This window comes from Sarcophilus harrisii, chromosome 1, assembly GCF_902635505.1.
Source record: "Sarcophilus harrisii chromosome 1, mSarHar1.11, whole genome shotgun sequence".
Lineage (NCBI taxonomy): Eukaryota > Metazoa > Chordata > Mammalia > Dasyuromorphia > Dasyuridae > Sarcophilus > Sarcophilus harrisii.
In genome coordinates this window covers 343,696,075-343,719,403 of record NC_045426.1, presented here as the reverse complement: position 1 = coordinate 343,719,403, position 23,329 = coordinate 343,696,075, and the positions used below count along the sequence as shown (strand labels likewise).

Sequence of the window (23,329 nt, the reverse complement as noted above, 5' to 3'; positions counted from 1 at the left end):
AAGTTTGTACATGTGCTCATAAGCTCCTTGAGAGTAGAGATCATCTCTTTTTTTTGTCTTTCTATTCCTTCGACATATAACAGTGGCACATAGTAGGCACTCAACAAATGATCATTTAATGGATGGATTTATTCCAGCTTCCATGAGATCTATGAGTCTTGGTTACTGACCCAGCCATGACAATGAAGAAGTCTAGACGGTTCCATGTATCTCCCAGGTAACATTTCTGGCCGAAGATCCCCAAGGCAACCATCTTGATGACCATTTCCACAGCAAAGAAGGCAAAGATGAAGTCATCAAATGCCTAAATTGGTAAAGGAAAAGAAGAGACCAATGTGAATAACCTCCTCTTTTAACTGTGACAGAGGAGCATATGTTCCTACACATACAGTTCTTACAATAATTTTGTTTGGACCAAGGTTGAAGGACTGTCTATGGAAAATTTTGTCTGACTTTATTATGGGACCCTCCTTTCTCTCTCTCCTCCCCTTATGTATCACATTTCATATTTTGAGTCTATTAAAAAGATGCCAACTAATTCAACCATTTATTAAACACATGCATGATAATTGTGCTAATTTATTAAAACTAATGCACATGATTGATGAAGAAAAGTCCCACTGGGACCCAATTGCCATACCCCAGTGTCTTTTGTATGGTCTCAGTGTGAATAGCTGTTTGTCCCTTAGTTTACAAGTGCTTCAGATAAGAATGGAAATTGTTTTTTAAAGCTCAACTTACTAGATTCCATCATGGGAGTGGGAAGCTCTCTTAAAGAGTGCTTTGGGATCTGAGATCATGGAATCATAGGATTTGGAATTGAGAGAGACTCTCATTCACCATTTACTACAATTCTTTTATTATATAGATGAGTAAATGAGACCACAGAAGGGAATAATTTACCCAATGTTGCCTAGTTACAACTAGCAAAGTCTAGAATTTGAATCTGGGGCCCCTAAACCCCATTCTTTTCACTAGACCCCCATCCTACCTCCAGGATATTGCAGCGCTCTGACTGGCATTCCACATCCTCACAGGGCTGGAACATGCCCAAAGTCACGCAGTTCAGAAGGATGACCAGCATGCTAACATGCTCGAACCAGGTACAGGTCAGAGTTAAGGAGAACAATAGTTGGAAACAGACCAAAGTAATTATGACATTCTGCACCTAAGCCCAGATGAAAACAAGGAAGAAAAGATGTAGGAAGTGTTTGAACCCAGGGTCAGCCCTAGATCCAGATAATGAATGTGGCTGTTTACATTGCATGAAGATATGGAAAGACATTCCTGCCAGTCAATAAGGTTATCATCATCATCATCATCATCATCATCATCATCATCATCACCACCACCATTTATTTTACACTTTAAGATTTGCAAAGCACTTTAAATATAATAATATAATGATAACAACAATAGTGAGTACTTATATAGCGCCTACTATGTGCCAGACACTATGATATGTATTTAACAATTATTTCATTTGCTCCTTACAACAATTCAGACAAGTAGGTGTTATTATTCTCCTCATTTTACAATTGAGGAAACTGAGAAGGTAGGTTACTTGCCCAGTGTCACACAGTTACTAAGTTAGATTTGAACTCAAGTCTTCTCTACTTCAGATCTAGTTGTCTTTCCATTGGGTCATTTCCTATCAATCCTTCAAGATTTGGCTCAAAGGAAGTCAGAAGTAATCTTTCTCTCACCTTTTTTTTTTTATCATGTTTCGTTCATTTTCCTTGTTCTGGAATGGACTTCTCCATACCCAGCCTTTTAGCCCATTAGTTTCCTTCAAAGCTCAATTTGTGCATTATCTTCTATATTGTTTTTCCTGAACCCTACCAATCTCTACACACAATCTCCCGTATTTATTTTATATCAATTTATACGTAAAAGTTGTCTTCTTTGATAGAATGTAAGCTTGTGGAGGTCAGGGAGAACTTTTTTATTTTTGTGTCTCACCATCACAGAATAAGATTGCCTGATCCCATAGCACAAGGGATCATGTTCTGACTTGCATTACCATAGTAATAATTCACATTTTCATGGCACATTATGACTTTACAGACAAATCAGTTTATCTCACAACTTAGGGAATGCAGTGCAAATATGACTAGCTCTGTTTTACAGATGAGTAAACTGAGGCTCAGAAACTCTCAATAAAGGACTGATCTCATCACACATTAACTTTCCATAGTTCTCTTTATGGATGAAGATGGCATTTTATATCCGAAGTTTATTGGGATTGTCATGGATGGGTGTATGTTTTTAATGGTTTATTATTAACAATATCAAGCCACTAGGGATAAGGAAAAAATAGAAATACTAGACTTGGAGTTAAGAAAATTGAGTTCAGATCTGGCCTCACATACTTCTAGCTGTGTTATTCTGGGTAAATTGCTTAACCTTTATTTGCTTCACTTCCTCATCTGTAAAATGGGGGCACACTGGAGAGGGAAATGGTAAACCATTCCAGTATTTTTGCCAAAAAAACTCCATGGACAAAAGTCCATGGGATTATTTAAAGTTAAACATGGATGAACAACAATGCATTATTGGTGGAGTTGTGAACTCATCCAATTATTTGGAGAACAATTTGGAACTATGCAAAGGACTATAAAACAGTTCATTATTTTTTGACCTAATAATATCACTGCCAAGTCTGTACCCCCAAAAGATTAAAAAAAGTAAAAGGACCTATATGTACAAAAATATTTATAGCAGCTCTTTTCATGGGAGGAAAGCATTGGAAATTGGGGGGATGCCCATAAATTGGGAAATGGCTAAACAAGTTGTTGCATATGATTGTGATGAAATACTAATATGTGATAAGAAATGATGTGAGGGTTCAGAAAATCCTGGGAAGACCTATATGAAGTGATGTAAGTAAAGTGAGCAGAACCAGGAGAACGTTGTGTGCAGAAATAGCATATAATTATGATCAATTGTGAAAGACTTAGCTAATTACATCAATGCCATAATCTGAGACAATTCTGAAGAACTCATGATGAAACATGCACTCTAAATATAGAACTGAAGAACTCAGAGTGCAAACAAATATATATTTTTCATTTTATTTTTCTTGCTTTTTTTGTGACATGGGAACATGGAAATGTTTTTCATGATTTCACATGTATAATTATTGAAATCATATTGTTTGCCTTCTCAATAGGTGAGAGAGAGAGACGAGGAAGGAAGAACTGAACTGAACTGAAAATTGAAAAAAAAAAACTAAAATAAATATTTTTACAGCCAGTGTTTCTGATAAAGGTATCATTTCTAAAACATATTAAAAATAGTGTCAAATTCATAAGAATACAAGGCATTCCCCAATTGATAAATAGTCAAATGATATGAACAAATAGATGATGAAATTAAAGCCATCTATAGTCATATAAAAATGCTCCAAATCATTATCGATTACAGAAATGCAAATTAAAACAACTGAGGTACTACTTCATATCTCTTATATTGGCTAAAGTAACAGGAAAAGATAATGACAAATGTTGGAGAAGATGTGGGAAAATTGCTTATTTTCTTTGTTGGTGGAGTTGTGAAATGATTCAACCATTCTGGAGTGGAATTTGGAACTATGCCTAAAGGACTATCAAACTAGGCATGCCCTTTGACTCAGCAGTGCCATTATTGGGTCTGTATTCCAAGGAAATCATAAAAGAGGGAAAAGTACCCACATGTGCAAAATGTTTATAGCACTCTCTTTATAGTAGCAAAGAACTGGAAAATGAGTAGATGTCCATCAATTGGGAAATGTCTGAATAAATTATAGTATATGAAGATAATGGATTATTATTATTCTTAAAAAATGATGACCAAGCTGATTTTAGAAAGACCTGGAAAAATTTACATGAATTGATGCAGAGCAAACAAGTAGAACCAGGAATATGTTGTACACAATAACAGCAAGTTTGTGCCATGATCCAGCAAGTTATTATTACTTGCTTTTTTTCAGTGGTTCAATAATTCAGGGCAATCCCAATAAATTTTGGATAGAAAACACCATCCACATCCAGAAAGAGAACTATGGAGATTGAATATAAATCAGCACATGCTATGTTCACTTCTCTTTTGCTTTTTTCCCTCTTATGGTTTTTCCCTTTTGTTCTGATTTTTCTTTCCCAATATGATTCATAAAGAAATGTATATTAAAAAGTTAATATATATGTATAACCAGAAAATAAAACAATAAAAAATTTAAAAATAATAATTTTGAAAAAGAAAAATCATTAAGCAGCAATACACTTAATTAAATATACTTTGCCACATTTAAATAAAGTCCATATGATGCTAGATGTGTCCTGCCTCTGATAAATGTACTGCCTGTGCTGTGAAACTCTGGCCAAGTCACATAACTTCTCAATACTCTTAATTAACTAAGATATTAAGCTGAAAAATTAAAACAAGGTTTGTTACCTGACAGTCCCTTATATTAATGAAATCATATCTAGTCCCTCTCTTTGACCTTCTCTCATAAAATGTTATTATATAAATTTCTCAGTTACTCTCTCCAAGCCTTAGTTCACAATATTTGCTTATCTATTCACCTTCATTTATTTTAGCTCTTAAAAGGTCACTTAGCATGTGCTCTTTTCTGGTTTTATTATTTTTTTTTACTTTTCTTATTTCATCAAGGTCTTTCCAGAATTCTTTATATTAATTATATTTGTCTTTCTTAATTGCATTATAGTATTCTATTCTATTAATGTACTGCAGCATAATTTATTTATATATTCTCCTATTGTTGGACCTTTAGGTTGTTTTCAGTATTTTTTTCTTTTTTGCAATTACAAATAATGTTGCTATAAAAATCTATGAATAGATGGTATTTTTTTGTTTGTTTTTGATAACACTTGAAAGGGTATATTCACAACAATGGGATTGTTGTGTCAAAGGGTATGATTATATTTGTAACTTTTTACTTCATGCCGCCAGATTGCTCTCCAAACAAAAAGTCTATAAGTTTTTTTCCTGTGAATATTTTTATGAGATCATTCATTGCTTTATAATTATTCATGCTGGCTGTCTTTCTTCCCCACCCCCATTCTTTCCTACAATTTAGTTCTTGGGCATTTGTTAAATGAGGGATCATTTCATTCTTTGTCTTTGCATCCCTAATGCCTACCACAGTGTTTGGCATGCATTGGATTTAATAAATGATTGTTGGTTGATTGATAAACTAATCAAGATCTGGGAGGGAATGTAAATACTGAATAATCCAACTCCTTCATTTTAGAAAGCACATAATCAATCAATCAGCAAGCATTTATTAAGCATCTCTCCTGTGCCAGGCACTGTGCTAGATGCTGGAGTTACAAAGGCAGAAAAATATAGGAAGAACATGAAGATTTAAAAAGAGAAATGACTTGCTCATGGACTGAAAGGATGACTAGGAGCCAGTTTTTTTTTAATGAACTATCAGACAAAGGATATCCTGGGAATTGTGGATAAATGTGTAGTTCTGCACCAGCCTAGGCTCTCTGCAGTACAGCCTAGAAAATATACTCCCCCTTTCAATTATCTGGGTAACCATGGCAACTAAGGAACAAATAAGGTGTGCTTTTCTTGTAAGCTAATTAAATACCAAATGATTATGTGAAATATGAGTCAATTGCTATTTATCATCCAGCAAAATCTCACCATTATACACACATATATATTTACTCAATAGTATTTTATTTTTCCAAATACATGCAAAGAGTTTTTAACATTCTTGTTCTAATTTTTTCTCCCTCCCTTTCTCCACCCTTCTCCAAGAAGCAAGCAGTTCTATATTAATTAAACATGTGCAATTCTTCTAAACATATTTCCGTATTTGTCATTCAGCCTATATTTTCAATCACACACCAGTTAATCAATCAATGTTTAATATGGTATGGAGTTCAACTTCCTACTCTTCCTGAGAACCCTTCTCAAAGAGAGTATCTGCTAAGTTCTTAGTTCTATGCCCTGGATGTCCTTTGGTGACCTCACACCCCCTAAAGGGCAAGGGTAGAAGCAAGTTGATGGCTCAGGAAGAATTTTATCCAGGTTTCTCTTAGGTTAATTGGATGGCTGACATCTCCCTGTCAGTGCCCCCCTCTGGGGCACAGGTGCACTCTAATAATACCGAGAAGAAACATCTCTAGTTGAAAGTCACAGATTGTCACACATTCTTTGTATTTGTTGAACCTAGAGACACAGGTACTTAGGCACCCCCTGAACTGAATAATAGAAGGAGTCCTGGGCTGGCTCTTAGGATGACTGGGTTACAGTCCTGATTCTGCAACTGATTGTTTGTATGAACCTTGGTAATTCATTGTATCTTTGCATATTTGTTTTATCTCTAGTAGTAGGTAGCATAGTGAACAGTGTTGGACTTGGAGTCGAGAAGAACTGAGTTCAAATTTGGCCTTAGACATTTATTAGTTGTGAGACCCTGGGCAAGTCACTAAATTTCTTCCTATATCAATTTTGTCATTTATAAAATAGGAATAATAACAGTATCTGCCTCCTAGGGTTGTTGTGAAGATCAAATGAGATATTTGCAAAGTTCTTTGCAAATCTTATATAGGGATAGAGACTGAACCTGTGATGTCACTGCTATAGAGAACATTCAGGGGAATAATTTTCTTGATCATATTGAGACCTTTGCTTCAACTTGTATTCTTAGAATTGCCTAGAGCACTGAGGATAATTGACTTGATCATCACACAGCCAATATGTATTAGTCAAGATTTAAACCTAGACTTTCCTAAATTTGAGACTGTATCTACTTCATCATACTACTCAGCTTTGTCTTGTTCACAGGATGTTTTGAGGATCAAGTGAGATCATGCATGTAAAATTGATTTTTAAATTATAAAGCATGGAATCTATGAGATATCATTAGATCCAATTACAATCATTTGAGTGAGGGACACAGAACGGATTTCACTGTCTTTGGTGATAATACTTGAATAGGCTTCATAATGGAAATATTGTTCCTTGAAAATTGGCTCTTTTTTCTTTTTCTTCATTCGAATTTCTCATTTTGTCTCTACCTCCATGTCTTTATGTTCATTTGTCTTCCACTTTGTTTTTCTATTGTTTTCTTTGGCTGCCTTTTCTTTCTGTCTTCCTCTCCTTCCATGTTCTTTTCTCCCTATCCCTACTCCTTCCATCTCGATCCCTTAACTGACCACAGATTAGGCTGAAAATCACCTCATATAAAGATATTTTTACATGTAAGATATTTGGAAAGCTCTTTCGAGTCCAGGGTTATTGGGAAAAAAAGAAAGTTTGGAAAGTTAGGGTATCTTTAACAGCCAATGTGATCACTAGAAGCATTAAAGAGGTAGTCATCACCATTGTCTGAGATTATGGAAAAGCTTAGAGAAGTTGGCTGATTCTGCACTGGGGCACTGGAAAGCGGTGAACCCATAGCAGATTCCTATTGCACTTAGGTAGAACAGTGTTGAGGGGAATAGTTAAGAAGGAAATGGGGGTTACTGATATGGGGTGATTGAATAAGGCTAGCTGACTTTGGTGAATTAAGGAAGTTTGGATTTTCAGAGACAAAAAAGTATGACCCAGATGAGTCTTTGGAGTATAGAAGGGTTAACACATACAGCTTTTGGGATTTCTCAAGGAGAAAATTTCCTCATATATTTAAACTCCTCTGGCTGTCTTTCATGATGCTCCATATCTCTTCCCCAGTGCTATAACTGAAAGGCAAGTATTCAAGGGTGTGTTCTTATCTAAGGGTCACTCCTGTAAATATCCAGCATTTTATAGCAATGATTGGTTCCATTTCCATATGACTGGGAAATCAGTCTTTCCAGAAAGGGGTGAGTTTGTGATAGGGAGACCTTTCAGTGCAACTTCAGCTACATTTTTGGTATGGCAGTTGTTTTGAGCCTCTGCCCCCTTACCCTACAGGTGTATTTTGAGAGCCCAGATGTCCTTGTCTGAGGAATGCACTTAACTGCAGATGGAGCGCCAATGATTCATGACCCACGCGGCAAATGACATTCAGCAGGTATTTTGGTTAAGCGGGCTCTCAAGTGGCCTATGCAGATAAACCCCCTAAGTCAGTGCTCATTAGGAGAAGTAATGAACTTGGCTAGTGATGGATAAGGAAAGCTTTATCAGGTGGCACCCAGTGACAGCAGCTGAGAGCAGAACTGTTCCTGACTATATAGGGCTAGGAGTCAGGTACAGGGCTGGAATAAATGGGTCTAGCTGATAGAATGACTAGACTATCTCCTTCCCTTTAAATTGCCCAAGCTGGGGCCACTTAATTCTCCTCTTCAGGCAGTGTGCTGTGCCAAGCAGACAATATAGAAGGGCAGAAGTACATAATAAGTGCTTAATAAATGCGTTTTGATTTGTCTTGATCTGAAGAGGGAAAGAGGATTATTTAAAGGCACACAGGTAGGTGGGAAGAAAACAAACATTTATTAAATTCCTACTGTGTATCTGGCACTTTGTGAATATTACTTAATTTGATTGTCAACTATGGGAGGTAGGTGATGTTATTATTCCCATTTACAGTTGAGGAAACTGAGAAAGAAAGATGCTAACTGCTAGTCAGGGTCATTTAGCTAGTAAATGTCTGGGCTGGATTTTTAACTAGGGTCTTCCTAAGTCCGGGTTATACTCTCTCTACTACTTATGACCCTCTTGAATATATAAATTAATCATTTACTATGTTCTACTATGCTAGGCATTGGTAATACAAAGAGTTCATATTGTAATAGGGAAGATAACACATATAAAAGATTTCAGTTGCAAGGCAGATGGAAAGTCCTAGTAATCCTTGGGGGGCTGTGGCAAAGCAGATGGAAATCTATCTTCTTTAGTGTCATTTCCACTGATAAAATCATATGAGTTTCTGATGTTGAACAATTTGATAATGCTATGTTCCTACTGCCAAAATACTAATGTATTCTAATACCAGCATCCCAACTCCTACATTCTGCAAGAAGCCAGATACTTTGCAGACTTTTTAAATCACAAAGATAGGCCACCAGAAGGGTCTTCATCTTGAAAGCATCTTCCCTATCACTATCTGCCCAGATACCTGAAATTTCACCATTAGAATAACAGGTATCTAGCATTCATAACATACCACTAAGGTGCTATCATTACAAAACTCTTTCCTTTTTAGGACATCTTTTGAGAATCCAAGCCTCCTGGAGGGGAACATATTTGGGACCTAGTATCTCAGGGTGACTGAACTTATTCCCCATAAAAAGGTCAAAAGCAATCTTAGAGCCATGGAACCTAAGGAAGAAGTTAGGACAAGGACACAGAAATGAGAAGACAGAAGATGACCAGTGCTACTTCCATGAAAGAGAGAGGTGGGTGCCATTCCCACCTTATCTATAATCTGAGTTAACCATATTCTTCTTTGGTAATGTCAATGTCATTTTCTATAAGATGTGGAGAATAACCCATTTCTGTTTCCCTTTGCAGGTTGTTGTGAAGTCAAGTCAGGTAATAGAAGATGCTTTGAAAATTCTAAGGAGAGTGAGTAATAATGATGTAGATCACTTCTGACAAATGGTCTCATTATTCATTCATCTAGTATCCTCTAGGCATCATTATCCCCTCCAACTGTAGAGGAGGTCTTCTGAGTGAGAGCTGAGTGAAGTCCTCCCCAAGACAAACTGCCCTGACAGTGAAGTTTGTGGTGAATATTTGCCTCAAGATGGTGCTTTCTGGGCCATTTATATATATATGAAAAAATGTTGTAAATCACTATTGAGTAGAGAAATGCAAATTAAAATAACTCCAAGGCACCTCCTCATACCTAGCAGATTGGCTAAGATGACAAGAAAAGATAATGATAAATATTGGAGAGGATGTGGGAAAACTGGGACATTAATGCATTGCTGCTAGAGTTGTGAACTGATTCAACTATTCTGGAGAGCAATTTGGAACTATGCCCCAAAAAACTATATTGGAATATTTTTGTTCTATAAGAAATGATGAGCAGGCTGATTTCAGAAAAGCCTGTAAAGACTTACATAAATGGATGCTGAGCAAGGCTAGCAGAACCAGGAAAACATACACAGTAACAGCAAGATTGTGTTATAAACAATGATGATAGATTGGGCTCTTTTCAGCAATTCAGTGATCCAAGGCAATCTCAATAAACTTTGGATGGAAAATACCTTCTTCCAGAGAGAAAACTATGGAGACTGAATATGGTTTAAAGCATAGTATTTTCACCCTTTTTTCTTTCTCATGGTTTTTCCCTTTTGTTTTTTTTTTTCCATTTTCCCCTTCCAACATCACTCATGGAAATGAGTGAAAAAGAATACATATATAATCTAAAAAATAACATTTAAAAAAGGTGATGCTTTGTGGTTGTCTATTCAAATCATGGTATGACATCAACAATTCAGATATTGGAATTAGAGGAGCTGGGTTTTAATCTTGGCTATTATATTGATTCATGTGACTTTCACTAAATCATGTAATTTCTTTTCAGTTTCCTTATTTGAAAAAAGGGCTTGAATTAAAATAATTTCTAAGTGTCCTTTTAACTCTAAATCCCATGAAATCTCTTAATGAGATACCCTACCACAATTCTGGTCAGAAACTCCACCTATGATTCTGCTTTCCCTAGAGCACTCCCTGGATTTGCTGTTATAAGGATATCACAAAGACTGTCTTGCTAAGATATAAAGGAAAAAAAGCCCATACAATTATAGAAATATAACCACCAATTAATTAGGAAGATCCCTCAAGGTCCTTGCTAGAATGCCATAGGCATTACCATTAAGACCCACTCCCAAATCCATGGAGGGACCTCTGTAGTCATGCTTCTGCTGGGGCTAGAGGTAAAGTCTCCTAAAGCGTTGAGGATAGAATGGGGAGAGGGGGCTGCTGCTGCTATATTTTTCTGGGGAGTCATAGGAAAGACTAGGATTGAATATTGACTTAAAGACCTGGTGGTTGATCTTTAGATAACAATAAGGGAAGGGAGAGGGGTGTGTGTGTGTGTGTGTGTGTGTGTGTGTGTGTGTGTGAGAGAGAGAGAGAGAGAGAGAGAGAGAGAGAGAGAGAGAGAGAAAGAGAGGGAGAGAAGAAAAGAAGGAGGAAAGGAGAGAAGGAAGGAGGGAAGGAGGGAGAAAATAAAAGATGTTCTTTTTGTACTTCCTTTCAACTGAATTCTCCCAGGGTACCAGAATTCCTAGCTGTGGTTTTGCCCCACTGGATCTGTCTCCCCACTTGTTACCTGGAGGTAAGGTGGGGAGGGGATATGGTTGGCTAGATGATTCAGAAAGCTTCCAGAATTGAAATTTTGTGGTTATATATAAAACGGTGCTAGAAGAGGATAGAGAGATACATGGAGCCAGATTCGGGGATGTCCAAAGTCAGAATGAGGGGTTAAAAGTAAAACAGGTGAGGTCTGGAAGACCTCTGTGTATGATGGAACAAAGGGCTCCCTACAATTTACTCTAAGTCATATGTTGCTGAGACTTCTCCTTTCCCCCCACTTCTTTCAAATGATTCACAGAAATTTCTCCCAAATTCATCACGGTACCATGTTGTGTATTCTATATGGGCTGGGGGCCAAAAACAACACCTGCTCTTATTTTCAATTCTGTTAAAACACTTCATCAATAATGTTCAGCTGCTGTTCTTGGGAATAGTCACAGGGATAGGGGGAGGGTCCATCGTCCATACTGAGCTGGCATGTGGGCATCTCATTTGCAGCCCCTCCCCCCTCTCCCACTTTGGCAGCATCTGCTGAAATAATATTACACAACTGAAAGTCCATTTTCCTGGGCATCAGGATTCCTAAGGTCCAGGCCCAGCTCTGCTGCTCACCTATCTGTGATTCTATGCAAATTTCTTCTCCTCTCAGGGTCCAATGTAGAAAGGAGCCCTGTATTTGAAGACCATAGTTTTCTGTCTTAGGACATCAAATCTTGGCTCTAATAGTTACTACCTATGCCATCTTGAGTGGGTCACTTAGGATTTAACTGGTTTTTGGGTCTCTTGACTCCCTGATCCAGGGCTCTGTTTATTATAACCAGAACATATTGATCAGATGCCATCCCTTCAGCAGCTGCATATCCCCAGGCCTTTGTCTGAGGTGCCCAGAACAGATCTCCCCAAGAGGATATAACTTATTTTCACTCTCAAATCTTGCACTCTGTGTGGTTTCTGAGTATTGCTAGTTGTTGGGTGGTGGTGGAAATTTGTGCGTTGCATGTGTGTGTGTATGTTTGTGTGTGGTGGTGAGGGTCACATTTTCTTAAATGTCCTTCCCTTCCCATTAGTCTCACATCTAAATATAGGGATTCATTTAATGATGATGATCAACAATTCAATTGAGCTCAATTCAACACACATTTATGGAGTATTTACAATTTAACACAAGACTGTATGCTAAATTTGGGAGCAATACAAATAGAAAGATATAAAGTAGATACACTACAGACCTTTCAAAGCTTTTCTGTCTTGGTAGGATTGGGCCTTTACTTGCATGGACTTTGCCAACTAGGAGTCACCTCTAGACTATGAAGACACATTACATCAGAGGAGAACTTTTATGTAGAGTTGGTTAGTTAAATCTTAAATGTGGGTTGAATGAATAGAATAGAAGCTCCTCAAAGGCAAGAATATAATTTTTTTTGCTCTTTTTATCACAGCATCCATTTAGTAAAATTTTACTGAATTTAATTGAGCTGTGTTGAATTCAGCTGAATTATTGTGTAGCATCTTTTATATGCTTATCCTCAAGCTAAGGATGAGGAGAAAGGAATTTTCTCACTCTGTTTATCCTCCCAAGGCTTCAGGACATCAAATTGGGCATGGGGCATGGGAAGGGAAGGAGTTGAAAAGCAAGGGCATGAATGTGTGAGGATGTGAGTCTCACAAACTTCATCCAACGTCAACACTCAGAGCTGTTTGTTGTATTCTCCATCTGTAGAGGAGGAAGTACAAGCCCAGCCCAGTGGCTTTGAAGTTGGAGACTAAATGAAAAGACAGGCTAATTGCATAGAGGCTGGCCACAAGGGCTGCTGAAGAGAAGAGATTGGTATAAAATAGTTCTTCAGGTTCCACCAGGTCTGACAATTTATACACCTAATTCTGACACTTCCCTTTTCACTCCATCAGAAATTCAATGTGAGTCAAGATTGCTGAGTTCTCTAGGGGGTTTCTTTTTTCTACTCTAGGTCTGAGATTTTGTATCTCTTCCTCAAACTTCATCCCCCAGAGTGATTTAACAGTGAAAACCCTCAGCATTGATTGATTCAACAAAGCATGTCAGAACTCAAAAGGGTCCTTAGAAAGTACAAGCCAGAATGTCAGAGCTGAAAGGAGAAATAGAACATAGAATGTTGGAGCTAGAGGACCTTAGAGATCATTTAGCCCAAAACACTCATGTTGCAGATATATAAAGTCCAGAAAAGGGGAGGAATTAGTTCAAGATCAGACAGTGAATAGGTGACATAATCTGGACTGGAATCTAGGTTTCCTGACTCCTGATCGAGCCTCTTTCCATTATATCATGCTGCCTCATATTGATTAGCAGATTATCACAAATGGGCTCACAACCTCTAAATGGTAAAGCTGTTACACCAAATGAAGTGGGCTTTGGCCAGGCCCTTCTCTGACCCCACTAAATCAAGGTTGTTTACAGGAATTAGGATTAAAAAGTACTCTTAAGACAAATAGCATAGCGGAAAATTATGTGAGAAACAAAACTGTAAAATAAGGAAGGACGAAGAATACAGATACATATAGGTTCAAGTTGCCTTAAACTACATAGGCCTGTTTTGACTCCTGAATTAACTTGGCACCTTGAAGTTTTGTGTATAAAAACTTTCTCTGGAAAGGGGTCATCATTTCTCTGACTTGGCAAGATCTTTTTGAAGGATGATGTTTCTCCTGAGATTGAAGACATTTCTTTTGTGAAGAATGAAGGAAGCTAAAAGGACCATTTGGCTGTTTTCAGCATATATCCTTATTTGCTAATTTTCTTATATTCTTTTAAATTTTAATAAAAATATAATTATTTAATTTTTTTAAGTCTGAATGCTCATTCCAACCACATTTGGAACCTGAGACCACTCACTATAACAATGACAAATTACTATAGAATATCCCTATCTCCAGGGTGGCTTCTTAGTTAACAACAACGAAATGATCAAGAGAAAAGATTAAAAGAAAAGTTCACATACTTTGGTCCTAATTGTACGTACTTAAATTAATAAGCGAAAGCTTTAGATCATCTAACATTCCCTGGTTAATATTATGGAGGTAATAAACATGTGAATATTTAATTTTATCTGCTTTCATAAAGCTCATTCACTCTATGGAATACTATTGTGCTATAAGAAATGACATGCAATTTTGTTTTCTTTCTCATTTTTTCTTTTTTGATCTGATTTTTTTTCTGCCGTATGATAATTGTGGAAATATGTATAGAAAAATTACACATGTTTAACATATATTGGATTGCTTGTTGCCTAAGGGGTGGAGGGAAGGGAGGGAAAATTTTTGGAATACAGGGTTTTGCAAGAGTGAATGTTGAAAATTATTTACACATATGTTTTGAAAATAAAAAGCTTTAGTAAAAAAAAAAAAGAAATGACATGCAAAATGCTTTTAGAAAAACCTGGAAAGACTTATATGAACTGATACTAGGTGAAGTGAGTAGAACTAGGAGAACATGGTACTCAGTAACAGAAATATGAGGTTCAAGTGTGAATGACTTATATTTAGCAATACAATAATCTAAGACAGTTAGGTGAAAAATGCTATTTACCTCCAGAGAAAGAACTGATGAAGTCTGAGTGCAAATTGAAATATATTTTTTAAAACTTTATTTTTCTTGGGTCTGTGTTTTCTTTCACAATATGACTGATATGGAAATATATTTTTCATGAGTGCACATGTATAATCTATGCCAAATTACTTATCTTCTTAATGAGTGGGTATGAGAGTAAGGGAGAGAATTTGGAACTAAAATTTTTTTAAAAGAATGTTAAAAATGATTTTTACATGTTATTGGAAAAAATGAAATATTTTAAAAAGATCTTTCACTTCATGGAGTATATTGAAAATGGAATGTATTTTCCTATCTAAATCTTCCTCTTTCCCTGGATTTATTTTGGTTCTTAGGACCATCATCTCAGTTACCTGGGCTCAAAATAGAGAGAAAAGTTTTAACTCACAAGCTCATAGGATAGTAGATTTATAGCTGGAAAGAATGTCAGAGATTATTTTGTAAAATATCCTCATTTTAAAGATCAAGAAATTGAGTTTCTAAGATTAAGTAACTTGCCCACAGAGATAGGAAATGGCAGAACTTAGATCAATGAATTCTGAATCCAGTATTCTTTTGTTCCATACTGTATTCAAGCACTCTTTCTGTCCTGAGCTAGAGTCAATCTTGAAAATGTGGGAAGATCAATCTTCATAGTATTCTGGAATCTCAGAGCTGGAAATGATCTCACAGATCAGATATGCTTAGATATGTATTAGAACAAATGAGTTCTCCCCATCTTGATAGATCTGAGTTTCCATTATTTCTACTTCCTTTGACCTCTAAGGTCAAGGAGGAAAGGCAATCCCAAGGAAAAAAAGGATGGGATAGACTCCTATCTGGCTATTCTCATTCCTCTCCCTACATCAGGGCAGAGGATTAGCAGTCTTTCAGAAGTTAGGCATTGGTGCTTAATTTTTGAGGGCAAGCCTTTTCTGATCCCATTCTATCCCATTCTGCCAGTTAGAGATTCATAGAAATATAGACTGTCCAAAGTAGATGTGACCTTAGGAGTCTATAGCACAGCTCCTTATTTCACAGAGAAGGAATATGAATAGCAAAGAAAGAAAGTGACTAATCCATCACTAACTTGAGTTAGTGACAAGGGAAGGACATGAAACTAGATTGCCTAACTTCTAGAATTACTGAGTTTCAGAGTTCAATGGGCTTTTGCCATCATCCTGATCAATTCTTGTCAGAAAGCATGGATCCTTTTGATATTATCCTGCACAAATAATCATCCAGTCTTTATCTGCAGTCTTCCAGTGGTGAAGAACTAAATATCTAAATTCCATTGTTGAACATCTTTTTCTACCTCATTCTACTTTATTTGGCTCAGTATTGTTGTTGTTGCTCAGTCACATAAGACTTTTTGTGACCCCTTTTTGGGTTTTATTGGCAAAGATACTGAAAAGGCTTTCTATTTTCTTCTCCAGCTCATTTTACAGGTAGGAAAACCGAGGCAAATAGGAAGAAGTGATTTGCCCAGTTTCACAAAGTTAGTCAATGGATGAAGCCAGATTTGAACTCAAAAAGATGGAAAACCACTCCAGTTTCTTAGCCAAGAACATCCCAAATGAGGTCATTAGAGTGAGAAGTGATTGAACAACAGCAAATGCAACTACCTTCTGGGAGGTTTAAAACTTCTCCTTCCATTCCTACTCCTTTTTCTCCTCCTCCTCATTCATATTTTCATAATAATTATTTGCAGCAAAAATGTTTTCCTGGAAACATGGTAGGTAGTATCATTATTATTAGACCCATTTTAAAACTGATGATATTGAGCCTCACAGAAATTCTAATATGTCCATGATCACATCACTAGTAAGTGTTGTACTTTGAAGTAGGACTTTCCATCTATACCACAATCCCTTGTGGAAAAAGTTGCAATCTTCAGGGTTATATTGAGACCTTTCTATGTATGATAGCTTCTAAAGGATTAGTCAACAAACCTATTATAATAAGGACAAATTGATAACTTTTTTCTATTCCTTTCATAATGGAAGGTTCTAAAGGATCATACATATTGAACTGAGATGATAGATACAGAGGGAACTAAGAAATCACCTAGTCCAACTACATCATTTTACAGATGTAAATTGTGGCCTTGAGAGGTGAACTTGTCCAAGGTCATACAGATAGTAAATATCTGAAGTAGGATCTGAGTCCTTTTAACTCTTACTCAGTACATCATATTGGTACTCATGGTCCTCATTAAGGCATCTGGAAAGGATTACAACATAGAAAAAGAAAGGAAGGAAATAGACAGTAAAAATCCTATTAAATTTCCACCACAGTCCTTAGACAGATTGGGGACTTTCCTTAAGGAATCCCAGATTGGAACCAAGAGAACCAGTATCTGATCCCAGCACCAATGCTCCAATAACTCCGATTGGCCATGGAAATGTCACCTACATCTATATGTCTCAATTTCTTACTCTGCTTAATGGGAATAATTAATTGTATTCTGCCATCTCTGAAGCTTAGAGAACAAAAGTCACAAAGCTCAAAATCACAAAGCTAGGAGGATATGATGGAATCAGGACTAAAATTCAGATCTCTTGATTCCCGGTCTAAAATTAATTCAACTGGTATGACCTCTACATCAATGAAATCTCTTAAGATTGCATCGAGGGGGATGTATCAGCTCTCACTAGAGCATAGATAAATTGCTCAATTAAAGTAAGGGCAAAAATAAAGAAACCAGGAAGATTTAAAACCAGTTTATAGCTGTTGATAGCAGTCAGTCAGCAAGCAATTATTAAGCACTTACTATATGCCAGGCATCCTTAGTGTTGTAAAGAACTTTTGGATGTACAGATCCTTTATTGATTCCCTTGTTTTGCTGATTATCAGGATCCCCCTTAGTTTTCCATTGTTTCGTTCCAAATCAGTAGTTTATCACTGAAATTCATCTCCCTCTCCACCAGTTCCCATACTCCAGTGCTCAGTCCAGTCTGTGCTGACATAGACAAGAGTAGGAGATATATCCCCTGCTCTCATCTCTCTTTTCATAGTTTTTTAGAAAGGATTGAGATTTTATGTCACCCAAATCTTCTAATTTTATGGGGGAAGAAGCTGAGTGTTAGCAAAGATCACAACAGTAAGTGGGAGAGCAAGCACTTGAACCTGACTGGGTCTTTCGATGTCAAATCCTGTGCTTTCTACACTATGGCTCATTGTCCTGACTTCCTCAGACTACAGAGAAGGGGATGGCTAAGTAGGAACTTTCATAGATGAGGAAACTGCATCCAAGAGAGGTTGTATCAGGTGTCTGCAGCAGAACAGGGTGGGAATAGATTGTAATTTATTCAAACACTTAGCTTTCTGTCAACTAGGATAAGGATACTTAGGAAGAAGGAAAACAAGCAAACAAACAAACTCAAGCAGACTTTGATAGGAAGCACATGGATTTCTTAATCACAACTGCCTCCTAGGTATCTGTTGTTTTTACAATCACATCTCCCTTTCTCTCTGTAGACATAGCCACTGCTCTACATAGACAGGAATGGGCTACTTACTCTTCTGATTCTGGATCTTTGGTCTCAACAACCTACTTAGTAGAAATCCTTTCTTCTCTCACTTTCCCAACCTACCTACATTTTCATTATCCTTCAAGGTCCAATGCAAGCTCTCCCTCTTCTAGAAAGCTTTCCCCAGCAACTGTGGCTCATTCTGAATTTGTTTCCATTTCCACTGCTGTCAGCCTAGCTCACACTCTAATCACATTGAGCCAGGACTATTGTCAGAATCTGCTTTCTGGTCTCTTGGCCTCTAGTCTCTCCCCATTTAATCCCATGTGCATGCTAGCAAATGAAGCTTTCTAATTCATCACTGTCTGCTTTGCTCATCCCTCGGGTCAGAGACTTTCAGGAGCTTCTTACTGCCAACAGAATAAAGGAGCTTGTACCTGAAGGCTTTCTATAATCCATCTCCCACTGACCTTTTTCAATAGTACTTCACTTTTATGCATTTCAACCAAAGTAGACTAGTCCCTGTTCCTTCTTCTCATTTAAGCAGGCCAAGTGTGGGTTTCCTGACCCATGTCTACCTATTAAAATTTTTTTCCCTTTCTCAGGACCCAGATCAAGTGCTAGGTCCATGAGGCTTGTCCAATTCACCTTCTGCTTCCTCTTTCCCTCCCTCTCCCCCCCATCCCCACTCCAGTTGGGATATGTTCTTATTTAGATCTCTTAGTTCCCTTTTGTTTACTTTTCCAAATACACTTGAATATCACATTTTAAAATGCATTATAATTAACATGTCTCATACTCCTACTAGATTATGAGGTCCTGGAGGTCAAGGCCTGCATCTTGCACATGTTAGGTACTTAAGGAATTGCAAATTTAAGGTACTTGTTTGGTTGAATTAGCACTTATAGTCTGAGACATACACAATTCATGTCATGAAAACCTAAGATATCATGTCCTGGACTCAAGAGCATGGGTCTATATCTCAATTCCAGGCTTTATACAGGACTCTCTTGTGGGCTTTACAGCTTGGGGGTTGGATACATTCATGTTCTCTCAAGATAGCTCAGCTTAATTCTGCCTGTTGATGTTGAAGATGTCTGGTCCTTTCCTTTGGGGAGAGATGATGGAAGAAAGTTTATATTCTTAGCATTCTACCTCCTGGATTCTTTCACTTGTAGCCAGGGCCCCCACAAACATTGTCAAAGGAGTCAGGTTTCTGGTTTCTTATTTTTTCAAAGAATAGAATGAATTTCTTAGCAACAGGTGTGTCTGGAAAACCTTATCTCCCTTCCTGAAGGGGAGACATCATTTGTCCTTCTATGGAAACCTTTTGCTTTAATCTCAGAGAAGGATGGAATGCTATCTGTTAGTTCCATGGAACAAAGTGAGATTGACCTGGGAAGGCTGCCTCAAAGAAGTGATTAAAAAAAATTAGGTTCTTGAGATAAGCAAAAGAGGAAGCAGTTCCTGTTCCTTGACTCCCTTCTCCTTCATCACTACTTTGCATTCTTTTGTGTATATTTTGCATTTATGTTCATATATGTTGTCCCTTCCCCTAGTAAAATATAAATTTCTTTTCTTTATTTTTATATCTCTAGTGCCTATCAAAGTGTTTGGTCGATAGAAGGCATTTAATAAATGCTTATTAAATCAAACACAAATGAGTTTTGAAAAGAGAGGAAAATGTACTAGATTCATTCATTTGAACATGTCTTGTGCATTCACAATTTATTCTACTTACTTGTGATCATTTTTATCTCCCTTACTTGACTTTGAGTTTCTTGAAGTAAAGAATTCTTGTCTAGTTTATTATATATTTCTTCTCAGATCAGAGAGCATAGCATTCTGCACAGAATACTTATCTGTTTGCTGAATGAATGAATGAATGGCTTATTTTCCTGACTAGTCAGTACATGTTGGAAGAGCTAAAGATAATTAAGATTGGTTCCTCCTTTAGAATCTTATACTCCTTATAGCCTTGTGGATGAAATAAAATAAAAGGATATAAAATGAGGATATTAATAACTATAGAACAGGGTAGAATGTTATATGGGCTCTAGGCGGTACAATGGATAGAACACTAGGCTTGGAATTTGAAAGACTCATCTTTATGAGTTCAAATCTGGCCTCAGCCACTTACTAGCTGTGTGACCCTAGGCAAGTCATTTTACCCTGTTTGCCTCAGTTTCCTGATATGTAAAATGAGCTGGAAAAGGAAATGACAAACCACTCCAGTATCTCTGTCAAGAAAACTACACATGAGGTAATAAAGAATTGGACATGACTGAAAACAATTAATGAACAATGACAATAAACACAACAGAAACTTATAAGGGCTATAAGAGAAGTACAAGTATATATGAAGGCAGTGAAGTGATGACTCTCTTCTGGCCAGGGTTGTTCAGGGAAGATTACATTTGACAGAAACCAGAAACCTGACTCCTTTGACTCTATTTGACAGGTAGGGAAATTGAATAGAGAATATCTGAGCTGAACTTTGAAAAACAGGGAGGCATCAACAGGAGATGGCATTTTATTTCAGAGGGAATATTCTGAGTAAATTGAAATGTGGAACAAAGATGGAGAACAGCTTAGTTTGGTTAGAGTATGGATGATGTTAGGGAGAACAGTGAGAGACAAAACTATAAAGATAGTGAGATGCCATGCTATGAAAAACCTTGAATGATACCCTAAGGATTGTGGACTTTATCTGTAAAAGATCTGAGCAAGGAAAGTCTTGATAAGACTTTGTGGGGAATAGAAAGGAAGCTGGTTTTGAAGTCAATCAAAAGGTTTAAGGTATACCTCTGATGTTTCGTGACTGTGAGAGCACCTCTTGGGGTCCCCAGGCAACTCTTTTTTTGGAGAGAATTTGCTGCCTTTCATTGGCTGAGGGAGTTTCCTCCCTGGGGAGTTCCCTGGGAGGATAAAATCAGAGGCCTGGCACCACAACAATATATTACATGATCATATAATTTGAATTATAAAGTTTTGTAGAAATCATCCAGTTCAATGTGACTCAAAAATCAGGAGACCTGAATTTTAGCTCCTTAATACCAATTAAGTATACTCATTTCCCCACTGTGTTTCAGTTTCTGTATTTTTATATTTCATTTCCTACATTTTGCAAAATGAAGAAATATCTTTTTTTGAGAGGGCAGGGAGATGCCCTAGATAGACTTAGACCTGGAAGGGACTTTGGAGATCATGATCCAGTGGTCTCATTTACAGAGGAGGAAGCTCAGAACCAGACAGGTGAAATGCTTTGACCATGACATCAAACATATGTCTCCCACATAATCATGTAGCTCTTTGAAAGCAAGGACCTTCTTTTGCCTTTCTTTGCATTGCCAGAGCTTAGCATAGAATCTGGAACACAGTAGGTTCTTCATAAAGGTTTCCTGATTTTAAATCTAATCTGCAATTACTACATCACAGCCACCTCTCAAGTAAAACTGGGTCCTGAAGCCTTTCACGCACTAATCTTCTGTGAATCTTCCAATCCCCCAAGACTGGAAGGGGTGACATAAACCAGTCTGGCAAGAAAGAAAATTCGTACTTTTAGACTGAAGGGCCTGCTCTGAAGAGGAGGAAATTGTGCTTTTTTAACTGAAGAAGCCATCTGGTCTTGGCACAGAAGGAGGTCTGCATTATGCTTATGCATGAATCAAAATGATTATTCTGTGGGTTGAGTTAGCCCAGGAATAACCTATTTCACAATTTTTCACTTAAAAGTTATTAATAATGCCTTATAGACTCTTGGGTCTTGGGATCAAAAGGATGGTTAACTAGATACTTTTCCCAGTTGCTACTAACTTTCAACTCCCTCCCCACCCACCCCCACTCCACCAAAGGAGGATTATTCCCAGATGTAGAACAGTAATAGCTGAATCCACAAAACAAAAACAGAGAAACCTAATAAGTTTAATTATCTATTAACAGCAAATTAATTAATTGAGGAAGGACTAGACATATAACTGATAGAATATTACTGTACTATACTATAAGAAATGACAAGCAAGATAGTTTCAGAAAAACATTTAAAAACTTTCACGAACTGATGCAAAATGAAGTGAGCAGAACCAGGAGAACATTTCACATAGTAATAGCAATATTGCATGACGAAGAACTGTGCATGACTTAGCTATTCTCAGCAATACAATGATTCAAGACAGTGCTAACAGACTTACAATGAAGCATGCTATCTGCTTCCAGAAAGGGAACAGATATTGACTGAATGCACTGAACCATGCTTTCTTTTTCTTCCCTCCCTCCCTCCTTCCTTCCTTCCTTTCCCCCCTCCCTCCCTCCCTCCTTCCTTTTCTTTCTTTCTTTCTTTCTTTCTTTCTTTCTTTCTTTCTTTCTTTCTTTCTTTCTTTCTTTCTTTCTTTCTTTCTTTCTTTCTTTCTTTTCTTTCTTTCCTTCCTTCCTTCCTTCCTTCCTTCCTTCCTTCCTTCCTTCCTTCCTTCCTTCCTTCCTTCCTTCCTTCCTTCCTTCCTTCCTTCTTCTTCTTCTTCTTCTTCTTCTTCTTCTTCTTCTTCTTCTTCTTCTTCTTCTTCTTCTTCTTCTTCTTCTTCTTTCTTCCTCCCTCCCTTCTTCCCTCCCTCTCTCTCCCTTTCTCTCCCTTCCTCCCTTCCTCCCTCCCTCTTCCTCCTTCTCTTCCCCGCCCCCCCTTCTTTCTTGTTCAAGTCTTCTTGTACAAAATGACTATATGGAAATGTTTCACATGTTTGCACATGTATAATCTATATCAGATTGTTTAATGTCTCAGGAAGGATAAGGGGATGGAGGGATAAAATTTGGAACTCAAACTTTTTAAAAACCAAATGCTAAAGAGTGTTTTCACATGTAATTAGGGGAAACTGAAACATTAGAAAAAACAAACCAGCAAATTAGAACACACTCAGCCTCCAACTCATCCTCCTCTATCAGTCTTTAGGCTCTAGAACCAAAACACAAACCAACTTATGATCTTATGCTTAGAATCAATAAGGAGGTTCTTTCTTTTCTTTTTGCTGACATTTTACTGATAAGCTACCTTCCCCCTGCCATTTTCCATGAAGCAACAAGTAGCAAACATTGATTT

At 37.3% G+C, this 23,329-nt stretch overlaps 1 protein-coding gene across 3 annotated transcripts in view; it reads right to left on the bottom strand.

Moving 5' to 3' along the window:
* The window catches only part of CACNA1H (calcium voltage-gated channel subunit alpha1 H), a 394,566-nt gene that overhangs the window by 151,857 nt on the left and 219,380 nt on the right, over positions 1-23,329 (bottom strand). For all 3 annotated transcript variants that reach the window (XM_031945752.1, XM_031945753.1, XM_031945754.1), the window contains exons 3-4: positions 992-1,103; positions 171-304 (exon numbers count right to left, since the gene is read on the bottom strand). In XM_031945752.1, coding sequence (XP_031801612.1) covers positions 171-304; positions 992-1,103 — 246 coding nt within the window. The remainder of the gene's footprint in view (positions 1-170; positions 305-991; positions 1,104-23,329) is intronic.